Source organism: Bombina bombina, chromosome 8, assembly GCF_027579735.1.
Source record: "Bombina bombina isolate aBomBom1 chromosome 8, aBomBom1.pri, whole genome shotgun sequence".
NCBI lineage: Eukaryota > Metazoa > Chordata > Amphibia > Anura > Bombinatoridae > Bombina > Bombina bombina.
The window spans coordinates 266486458-266499051 of NC_069506.1; the positions used below are offsets into that span (position 1 = coordinate 266486458).

General features: G+C 38.6%; 1 protein-coding gene across 1 annotated transcript in view; it reads right to left on the minus strand.

Annotated features, from left to right (window-relative positions):
• SCN4B (sodium voltage-gated channel beta subunit 4) overlaps window positions 1–12594 on the minus strand; it is a 157018-nt gene that overhangs the window by 38969 nt on the left and 105455 nt on the right. The window contains exon 2 of the mRNA XM_053691287.1: window positions 6403–6584. Coding sequence (XP_053547262.1) covers window positions 6403–6584 — 182 coding nt within the window. The remainder of the gene's footprint in view (window positions 1–6402; window positions 6585–12594) is intronic.

The following is a 12594-nucleotide window of genomic DNA, read 5'->3' on the forward strand; positions in this document are numbered from 1 at the left end:
ACCCTGCTCTCAGCAATGATCTCTCTGGTGGCAGACCCACTCTTCTGGTGCTGGCCAAGAGTGTGGATGGAGGGAGACCCCCTAGAGGAGAGACTGCAGCTTTCCCCCATATCTTGGGGAGCTGAGTACCGGAACTCCGCTACAACACCCAAATCTACCTCTGTGAACCAGACCTATCTCCTACTTCCTAACTCGTGTCATTAATTGTCTTTTTAATATTTCATTTCACTAACTTAAGCTAAATTTCTCTAAAACTAAGCTCCTTATCCCCACCTTCTACCTAAATGTTGACCCTGTCCCCAACTTTCTATAACTGTCATTAGTAACATAATTACTCCAACCCCTCATGCCGTTTCCACCTTAAAAACATCTAAAAAATTTAGCACTTTCTCATTCAACACACAACTAAGGTTTGAATCCACTATCTCATAATTTTACACTTTTCCAGGTATCCCAAGATGCTTTCTATCTCCTTTACAATTCATAATGAATAGCTCTGCCAGGCTGATTTTCCGTAAACATCACTGCTCATCTGCTTTGCCGCTCTACCAATCCCTTCACTGGCTTCCTCCAGCCTACAGAATACAACACAAAATCCTGACCCTAATATTTATTATTATTGTTATTCTTTATTTATAAAGCGCCAACAGATTCCGCAGCGCTGTCCATGGGTAACAAAGATAAAAGGACAGTACAATATGAGACACCAGACAAAATATAACAAACAAATACAGGGGGAATTTGGGGCCCTGTTCCCATGGGAACTTACAATCTAGATGGGTACGAGGGTGAGAAACAGGATATGGGGACTGCAAAGGTAGGAATGAAGTTATTGTGGAGTTAGATGAGGGCAACTATTAGGCAAGTGGAATTCATTAGTTACTGATTTGGTGATAGGCTTCCCTGAACAAGAAGGTCTTTAGGGATCGTTTAATGGAGGAGAGGTTGGGGGAAAGTCTCGAGGAACTGCGTTCCAGAGGGTTGGTGCCACACAACAGAAGTACTGTAGCATGGGAGAAGGTGATGGTAGAAGATGCAAGGAGTAGATCATTGTTGGATCTTAGGGGACTGGCTGGAGTATATTTGATGATGAGTGTGGACAGGTAGGGGGGCTGCATTAGTAAGGGCTTTGTAGGTCAGAGTGAGAATTTTGAATTTAATTCTGCTTTGAATGGGGAGCCAGTGAAGGGACTCACAGAGGGGTGCAGCAGATACAGAGCATCGGGAGAGGTGGATTAGCCTATCAGAGGCATTTAGGATGGATTGAAGGGGTAGAGGCGTGAGAGAGGAAGGCCAATTAGTAGGTTATTACAGTAAAACATAAATAAAGCTCTAGGCTTCAGGATAGAAAAAGTGCGCCTTTAGGCTTAAAGTATCAGACCACCTATTAAAAGATATAACTAGATTTTAATACAAACAAAATAATACAATCTAAAAGGAGGGATGTCTCCCTATAATTACAAAATAACAAGCTATGATTTAAAATAAAAATATGCTAAAACAAAAAACCCATAGTTTGTCAAAAATATCAAGTACTGTATCTTTAGACACAAACAGCGTACAGAGGGTATCGCATAAAAATATAACAGTCTTTGTATAACCGTATGTGACAGAGAAAAAAAGAGCAGTTCATAAAACTTGCAGTGTAAGAGGAGATAATAGAGCACAGCAATCTGCAGTTATATCAGCCGTATGAGTTTAGACAGTAGATAGGATGACAGTTCTGCTTGACTTATTATGAAAAGTCTCAGACCGTATTGGTATGTTGTACTTTACCTTGAATCCAGGGGATGCTTCTCGGTCAAATCTTGGACCGCAAATGCGACCGCAGCCGCTCTTGGAGATAGTGCTTCACAAACCTTTGCACGTGTGAGTCGGCGTCTGACGTCACGCCTTCCCCGTGTATCTTCCAAATCAGATGTTCTGACAGGGTGAGGGCAAACAGCTGTCCAAAGTTTTTTGTAATAGCTGTGTTGTTTTTTGATTTGTAGTTCGTGCCCACTCAAAATGTAAATTGTTCTCAAATTATGAAGTGGGGTATGCAAATTCCTCCTCACTCCCAAATCAGCATGTTGAAAATTAACCCGGGTTAAATAGTAAGATGAGGATGAATAAAGGTTGTTCCTGGTTGAATGTTACAATGTCACATATACAAGCGACGCGTTTCGCCCTCCCTTGGGCTTTATCAAGATGTATATGACAAGTAACTTTGTGTCTTATAAGTGTTCTATTATCATGGCATTGGTTGTAGATTTAATTGCTGAGACACACCTTCCAAATTTTTAGGTGGTATATACTCCTTGAATAAAGCTTTGTCATCTGTCTCATTAAGTATTCTCCTCAAAAGTGTTTGTCCCTAAAAATATGTCACATACGGTTTATATGTCACATACGGTTTATAGTCCATAATACTCATAATATGGGATATTCAGATTATCTTCAATGACTGTATTTTGTAGGTATTAACATAGTCTCTTAGATTTATTAATGTCTAAATATTTAATATTTGAAAAGCTAAAAGCACAGCTAAACACATATTGTACATCACTTCATATAAAGGTGGTCAATATAGATAAGAACATTTGTCTCCTAATATAAAACAAAAGCGTTATATCACTAGTTAGAATTAAAATATAATAAATGATTTAAAATAGTTAAACTGTAAACTTAGCTTAGGGAGATTAAACAATCAAATGTGCAAAACTAGCATAGTAGGCTACTATAATCATTCATAATTATTTTGATGATGAATCCATTCATAATAACTTTAAATCGTGACTCAAAACATTTAGGTCGTATAATATTTATAGTTATACAGAAGTGCAAGTGTATATAAAGTGCTATGTGATAAAATCTATTCAAATAAAAAGGGTGAAAGGTCCAACTCCGAATTGAGACCTTTTGGGAATAAAGTGTCAAATTTCTAAATTAATTCAGCTTCTTGTATTAGAAGTCTTTTCAGTATTACCTCCTCACCAGTGTCCCTTAACTTTTTTTATCCCCCAATAATTAAGAGATTTAGTGTTACCGTGTACAGTGATGTGTCGTCCCTGCCTTTTTCTATGCATAGGAGATGTTCCCTTATCCTATCCCTGAGAGACCTAGTTGTTTCACCAAAGTAAAAAAGGTTACATGAGCATTTTAATGCATAGATAATATATATCCTAAAGGAGGATAATATAATTGGGGACAAACTTGCAGACAAACCAACTTTCATGTTTAGAAAAGCAAACAATTTCAAAATGATGCTAGCTCCCAGTGAATTAAAAGTGAAAAATAAGAATCGAATTCAACAAGATTTGGAAGGGAAAATACCAACAGGTTTTTTTACCTTGTTACACGTGCAAGGCCTGTAAGCACAGCTCAAAATTAAAGGCCCTTAAAATAAACAGCTTAGAGAATAATTTTCACATTAAGGAGATAATAAGATGTACCCACAGAAATATTATCTATGCATTAAAATGCTCATGTAACCTTTTTTACTTTGGTGAAACAACTAGATCTCTCAGGGATAGGATAAGGGAACATCTCCTATGCATAGAAAAAGGCAGGGACGACACATCACTGTACAAACACTTCAAAGAAATACACCATGGTAACACTAAATCTCTTAAAGGGACACTGTACCCAAAAAAATTATTTTGTGATTCAGATAGAGCATGCAATTTTAAGCAACTTTCTAATTTACTCCTATTATCAAATTTTCTTTGTTCTCTTGCTATCTTTATATGAAAAAGAAGGCATCTAAGCTTTTTTCTTGGTTCAGCACTCTGGACAGCAGCTTTTGATTGGTGGATGAATTTATCCACCAATCAGCAAGGACAACCTAGGTTGTTCACCAAAAATGGTCCGGCATCTAAACTTACATTCTTGCATTTCAAATAAAGATACAAAGAGAATAAAGAAGATTTGATAATAGGAGTAAATTAGAAAGTTGCTTAAAATTGCATGCTCTATCTGAATCATGAAAGAAAACTTTTGGGTACAGTGTCCCTTTAATTATTGTGGGATAAAAAAAGTTAAGGGACACTGGTGAGGAGGTAATACTGAAAAGACTTCTAATACAAGAAGCTGAATTAATTCATAAATTTGACACTTTATTCCCAAAAGGTCTCAATTCGGAGTTGGACCTTTCACCCTTTTTATTTGAATAGATTTTATCACATAGCACTTTATATACACTTGCACTTCTGTATAACTATAAATATTATACGACCTAAATGTTTTGAGTCACGATTTAAAGTTATTATGAATGGATTCATCATCAAAATAATTATGAATGATTATAGTAGCCTACTATGCTAGTTTTGCACATTTGATTGTTTAATCTCCCTAAGCTAAGTTTACAGTTTAACTATTTTAAATCATTTATTATATTTTAATTCTAACTAGTGATATAACGCTTTTGTTTTATATTAGGAGACAAATGTTCTTATCTATATTGACCACCTTTATATGAAGTGATGTACAATATGTGTTTAGCTGTGCTTTAGCTTTTCAAATATTAAATATTTAGACATTAATAAATCTATGAGACTATGTTAATACCTACAAAATACAGTCATTGAAGATAATCTGAATATCCCATATTATGAGTATTATGGACTATAAACCGTATGTGACATATAAACCGTATGTGACATATTTTTAGGGACAAACATTTTTGAGGAGAATACTTTAATGAGACAGATGACAAAGCTTTATTCAAGGAGTATATACCACCTAAAAATTTGGAAGGTGTGTCTCAGCAATTAAGTCTACAACCAATGCCATGATAATAGAACACTTATAAGACATATACATCTTGATAAAGCCCAAGGGAGGGCGAAACGCGTCGCTTGTATATGTGACATTGTAATGTTCAACCAGGAACCTTTATTCATCCTCATCTTACTATTTAACCCAGGTTAATTTTCAACATGCTGATTTAGGAGTGAGGAGGAATTTGCATACCCCACTTCATAATTTGAGCCCAATTTACATTTTGAGTGGGCACGAACTACAAATCAAAAAACAACACAGCTATTACAAAAAATTTTGGACAGCTGTTTGCCCTCACTCTGTCAGAACATCTGATTTGGAAGATACACGGGGAAGGCGTGACGTCAGACGCAGACTCACACGTGCAAAGGTTTGTGAAGTACTATCTCCAAGAGCGGCTGTGGTCGCATTTGCGGTCCAAGATTTGACCGAGAAGCATCCCCTGGATTCACGGTAAAGTACAACATACCAATACGGTCTGGGACTTTTCATAATAAGTCAAGCAGAACTGTCATCCTATCTACTGTCTAAACTCATACGGCTGATATAACTTCAGATTGCTTTGCTCTATTATCTCCTCTTACACTGCAAGTTTTATGAACTGCTCTTTTTTTCTCTGTCACATACGGTTATACAAAGACTGTTATATTTTTATGCGATACCCTCTGTACGCTGTTTGTGTCTAAAGATACAGTACTTGATATTTTTGACAAACTATGGTTTTTTTGTTTTAGCATATTTTTATTTTAAAACATAGCTTGTTATTTTGTAATTATAGGGAGACGTCCCTCCTTTTAGATTGTATTATTTTGTTTGTATTAAAATCTAGTTATATCTTTTAATAGGTGGTCTGATACTTTAAGCCTAACGGCGCTCTTTTTCTATCCTGAAGCCTAGAGCTTTATTTATGTTTTAATTCATATTTATTCATATTTTATACAATACAGGGATTGTATTTTTAGAGCAGTGTGTAGTATCATTTCCTTAGCGCATACTAATCAATCTCAATAAGGTTATTACAGTAGTCAAGCCGGGAAATTACTAGGGAATGGATTAGCTGTTTAGTAGTTTCAGCACTCAGAAAAGGACGAATTTTGGAGATATTGCGTAGGTGGTTGCGACAGGGTGAATTGGATGTGGGGTATGAAGGACAGATTGGAGTCAAGTGTAACTACTAGGCAGCGGACTTGGGATGATGGGGAGATAGTGGTGTCACCAACAGTGATAGTTAAGTTAGAAACTGGAGTAGAATTAGAATTAGTAGAATTTAAGACCCTCAATAACACTGCTCCCACCTATTATATTCAATTAAATGTTTTAAGGCATTCCTTGAGAAAACCAAAGTCACATTAAGTGATAAAGAATGGGACTTTCTGGATCTGATCTCATTTGTTATATTGACAATACTTGAGTTGTTTAGTGTTATTAAGGAGATTCCGACATTGTTCCTTAGTTACCATAGTTATATTCTTTAAGGGACCCCAGGTATTGTAACAGTGTTTCTGCATTTCAGGTTCCATTTTTGCCTAAAGATTGCTATCTCATACACTATCAAGTCCTATATATTGCACACATCTTTGTATAAGACAGTAAAAAGCAGTATAGAGAGGGCTAAAAGTACACTTTTTTAAGGGTTCTCACAATTGTAGATGGAAATGTGCTATTCATAGGCTGGTAATTCCATAAAAAGTACACATCCTCAAAACCGAAGCATGCGGAGAAGGAACAATGAAGGAGGACGTCCGTACCATTGCGAGCTTTCATCTGAGGGTTCTTACCAACAGAAACCTCCAGAGAGAAACAGACTGGAATTAGAACCAAACCTGTAGGCAAAACAGAGATGGGACATTTAAACAGAAAAATATGTATCCAAAACATAAACATTTATACTAAAAGTATACAAGGTAGTTTGACTAAGGGAAGTGTATTTAGGTTATTACATACATAATAATTATTTATGTTCACATTCATACATAACCACACACACTAAATTATCTCATTGGCTCTCAAATGAGTACTTGAGATGCCCTCTCTATATCTGATCTGGCATGATATCCTTATATTTTTTTCCCCTTAATAGGGGCAATAATATATATATATATATAAATATATATATACACTATACTGTATATAATATACTTATATTATTTCCACAATCTCCTTATATTTTTGCTGATTGTATATTCTAAATGCCTCTGTTTACGAGAGCAGCCCTATCTTTTTAATTGCATAAAGAAACATAACTTATTATTATTATTATTATTATTATTATTATCAGGTATTTGTAGAGCGCCAACAGATTCCGCAGCACTGTAAACATAGTCGATGTACAGGATAGCTTTTCTAGGGGTCAAGTGGGTAGAGGGCCCTACCGAGAGTTTCACTGTTGTAGTCGGCTCTTATGAAGCGATCTGTAAACAGCTGGGCCCATAGGCTTACATTCTAAGGGGTTCAAGGGGAAAGCAATGGAGTTAGGAAAGGTTAGTGTTGGTTGTATGCATCCCTGAATAGTAGAGTTTTTAGGGAATGATTGAAGTTGTTAAAACTAGGGGAGAGTCTTATGGAGCAAGGCTGGGAATTCCACAAGATGGGGGCCAGTCTGGAGAAGTCCTGTAAATGGGAATGTGAGGAAGTAACAAGAGAGGAGGAGAGGAAGAGATCCTGAGCTGATCGAAGGGGACGAGAGGGAGAGTATCTAGAGACAAGTTCTGAGATTTATGGGGGAGTAGTGCAGTTGTGTCAGGGTGCCAGCAATCAGACTGAGACGAGAAGTGCAAAAATAATCACACCTTTATTAATAGCAAAAAAATAATAAAAAGTCAAATAACAAGCCAGGAGTCAAAACCAGAGCTGGTAGTCAGACAAGCCGAGTCAGGAGCCAAAGCGAATAGTCAGACGAGCCGGAATCAGGAACAAGGAAAACAGCAGTCAGGAACAAGCCAGGGATCAGGAATCAGGAAGGATGTCAGGCAGTCAGGTAATACACAGGAACTCTCACAAACAGGTCTGAGACAACGCAAAGGCAAAGCATACTGAACACAGGCCCTTTAAATAATAAGTGATGACAATTCTGAGACTGCATCCTGTCTCACATGGATGATGCACACCAGTCTGGCAATAAAAGGAAGTGCAGGAAATGAGCAGCATCCCCCACAATGCACCATAGTCAGGAAGAGAGGTGAGTAAAATGGCTGCCAGCAGCACATGGCAAACACAACAGGGAAAAACCCTGACAGTACCCTCCCCTCAACGACCCCTCCCCCGAGGGAGGACAAAAGGCTTATTGGGGACCTTTGATAAAGCAGAACTGGTGAAACATGTCAGGGCGCGCTGAGACCTCCGGTCTCTGTTTTTAACCTTCTAGCAGTTGTTTGGATGATCGAGTGACGACTATTTAGAAATTTAAACTAAGTATGAGTGAGATTGTGTGACTGAAATAAGTGCATCGTTACTGACCCTGTGAGATTACCAGTTTACTAATTTTACTAATGTCTCCTATAGAATCCAGGTTGAGACATTTTGGATACTTAAGATAGAAACATCGATTATCCAAAATACACATACAGCTATTTTTCCCACGATATAAATGGGTAATACGCTAAACCGGAAGTGAACAAGTAACTTTCCGGTTTCACGGTCTGTTAGTACTTCCGGTTCCGCCGAGAACCGAAAGTAAACAAAGCCCCGATCTGATTGGGAACAGATACCCATCAAATGGAGGCTGAGCGAACAGGAAGGCAAATAGGATTAAGTCAAGGCACAATCCCGAACATCATATAAGATGGCAAAAATAACAAACACCGGAGGTAATTATTGTAAGTAACTTCCGGTTTTGTAGTTAAAAAGGACTTCCGGTTTCGGGTAAAAACCGAAAACTAAATGAAGCCCCTCATATGGATATTAGTTATAATGATTACATAAAATGTTAGCTACAATGATTACACAAAATGTTAGTTTACACAAAGGGGCAAATAAAGAATAGCATTTATGTTAAAATGAATAACATAGATGGATATCGAAAATAAAGAGTACATCCGGTTTCTAAACAAATCCGGGTGAAAGGTTACGTTTTGGCGCAATTTTCGGCCGTTTTTGGCGCCAATAGCCCATTTATAAGGAGAAAACAAACATCACCATATTCAGTCTTGAGAAAGGCCCCATAAGTGGGCCGAAACGCGTTTGCTTATATGGTGAGATACTTTTCATTGTTCTAAACCTATTATATGCAATACTACTCTATGTTGTATATCTTTTCTTTCACAGGTTTTTAGGATATTATTATCATTTCTATTTTTATCGATTTTTTTCAAGGATTGTTTGACCATCACAAGGTTTTGCACTATTTTTAAAGTTTGGAAGCACTACACCACGATAGTGGATTTGTGACTTCTGGCTTTTTGATTTTACAACTCACTATTTGATATCTTAACTTTTGGAATATAATAATTTTTGGATTTTTGATTTTATTTTTCACTTCTAATTTTTCATTATTTTTCATATATATTTTTTCACAATCAAAACTAGGATTTGCATCACGTTTCACTGGATATCCACACTGTTTTATCTATTTGACTCTCTGTTTGAGATCCAAGATGGACTAACGGAATTTGACATTATTAATACCCACCTAAGACTTTTGTTTTTGATTTTTATTTGGTTTTTAATTTTTTAAAATAGCACAATTTAATTGTATTGCTGTATCTAATGTATTTTTTGTATTAATCCCATCATCCCCATTATAACAGTTGGAGTGTTCTCACTTAACACTACCTTGTATTTAAGAGTCCAACCTATTTTAGGTATTATCTAGATACCTGTTTAGTTTTTAGAAGCCACATTTCTAGATAACTCTAGCAATTTATTGTTATTTTTATGTGTACATGTAAACATGGATCCATGTCTTTTTTAACATTTACAATGTTTAATGTTCAATTTTTAATTTTCAATTTTTAATTCCTTATGTGATTTGATTTTAATATATGTGTAATAAATTTGTATAGACACAAGTTTCAGATCACCCATTCTATTATTAGGTTTCCATCCACATCCCTTATTGCCTTAAACAATCATTATTGGACCCTGTTGGTGTTTGAGTTCAACTCATTCCTGACCTAGCCTCTATTGGCGCTCCTACCAAAACCACTTTATCACAACAGGGAAAAACCCTGACAGTACCCTCCCCTCAACGACCCCTCCCCCGCGGGAGGACAAAAGGCTTATTGTGGAAACAGGCATGGAAGGCACGGAGGAGGGCGGGAGCATGAACATCAGAGGAGGGAACCCAAGAACGCTCTTCCGGACCATAGCCCCTCCAGTGAACCAAATACTGTACACGGCCCCTGGACATACGAGAGTCAATAATGCTGCTGACCTCATACTCCTCATGGTTGTCAACAAAGATAGGATAGGGATGAGGCAACAAAGTGGTAAACCAATTACAAACCAATGGTTTCAAGAGGGAGACATGAAAAACATTGGAGATGTGAATAGCAGAAGGAAGGTCAAGAGCGTAGGCCACAGGATTAACTCGTCAGAGTATTCGAAAAGGACCAACATATCGGGGAGCCAATTTATTGGAAGGCACACGAAGGTTCAAGTTGTGGGAGGCACACGGAGGTTCAAACTCTCTCACAAACCTGGTAGGAAGGTGCGGGCAGACGCCTACGATCAGCCTGGAACTTTTGGTGCTGCATAGAACAATGAAGGCAAACCTGAATCTGCACCCACGTGGAACAGAGATGCAAAAGATACTCCTCCAAAGCCGGAATACCCTGAGACATGAATGAATCGGGCAACAAGGATGGTTGAAACCCATAATTCGCCATGAACAGGGATAACTTGGAGGAAGCATTAATAGCACTATTACGAGCAAACTCTGCCCAAGGTAACAGTTCAGACCAATTATTGTGGTGATCTGAGACATAGCAATGGAGAAACTGTTCCAGAGCTTGATTAGACCGTTCCGCAGCCCTATTGGATTGAGGGTGATATGCCGAGGAGAAGGAAAGCTGGATCCCCATTTGAGCACAAAAGGAACGCCAAAATCTGGAGACAAACTGGCTACCCCGGTCCGACACTATCTCCTTGGATAACCCAAGTAAACGGAAGACCTCCCGGGCAAAAATTGAAGCAAGCTCCTGAGCAGTAGGCAGCTTCATCAAGGGAATGCAATGTGAAATTTTAGAAAAACGGTCAACCACCATAAGGATAACAGTATTGCCATTGGAAACAGGGAGCTCGACAATGAAGTCCATGGAAAGATGTGTCCAAGGACACTCACCATTAGCAATAGGTTGAAGAAGACCCACAGGAAGACGTTGAGGAGTCTTATTCTGTGCACAAACTGAGCAGGAGGCAACATACACAGCAACATCAGAACGAAGACCTGGCCACCAGAATTGTCGAGTGACAGACCAAATCATTTGGTTCTTGCCTGGGTAACCTGCAGCTTTAGGATAGTGGTAAGTGTGCAAAACTTTAGGAACAAAACACTTACCACTAGGTTTCTCAGGAGGTGCATTGGTTTGTGCAGAAAGGATCTCCTCCCCAAGGGAGAAGTCAAATTAGTACATATGGTAGCCAAAATATGGTCAGGAGGTATAACAGGAGTAGGTACAGACTCCTCCTTGGACAGAGGCATAAATTGTCGAGAGAGGGCATTAGCCCTAACATTCTTACTACTAGGCAGGTAGGAGACCACATAATTAAACTGAGACAAAAATAGTGCCCATCTGGCCTGTCGGGGCGACAAACGTTTTGCTTTAGATAGATAAGTTAAATTCTTGTGGTCAGTAAGAATGAGCACTGGCACGCTAGTACCCTCGAGAAGATGCCTCCATTCCTTGAGTGCCAAAATTATGGCCAGTAATTCCCTGTCGCCAATTTCATAATTGCACTCCGCTGGAGACAATTTCTTAGAGAAGAAACCACATGGATGCAAGGAATCGTCAGGTGTAGGACGTTGAGACAAGAGGGCACCTACTCCAGTCTCAGACTCATCGACCTCAAGAAGGAAAGGCAGGACAGGGTTAGGATGAGCCAGAACTGGAGCGGCAGCAAAGGCAGTCTTAAGACTATCAAAGGCCTTAATGGCAGTAGGTGACCAATGGAGTGGATCATTCTCTTTATGGGTCATGTCTGTGATAGGTTTGACGAAGGAAGAAAAGTTTTTAATAAACTTTCTATAGTAATTGGCGAACCCCAAAAAACGTTGAATAGACCAAAGACCAACTGGGCGAGGCCACTGCAGAACTGCAGATAACTTGTCAGGATCCATGGAGAACCCTGCAACGGAGATAACATAAGCTAGGAAGGTTACTTGAGTCTGATGGAACTCACATTTCTCGAGTTTACAAAACAGGCCATTCTCACGTAGTCTCTGAAGAACCTGTGTAACATCAGAACAATGAGCCTCAAGTGTGGGTGAGTGTATGAGGATGTCGTCTAAGTAAACCGCAACACACTGTTGCAACATATCTCATAGGAGATCATTAATAAATTCCTAAAAAACAGCAGGAGCATTACATAGGCCAAAGGGCATTACAAGGTACTCATAATGCCCGCTCCTGGTGTTAAATGTCGTTTTCCATTTGTGGCCCTCCTTAATCCTAACGAGATTGTACGCTCCCTCAAATCAAGTTTAGTAAAGACCGTAGCTCCCTTCAGGCGGTCAAAGAGTTCTGTAATGAGCGGAATAGGGTAAGCATTCTTAATGGTAAGACGATTAAGACCCCTATAATCGATACATGGTCTTAACTCGCCACCCTTTTTCTTCACAAAGAAGAAGCCAGCCCCTGCAGGAGAGCAGGATTTGCGGATGATTCCCTGTGACAG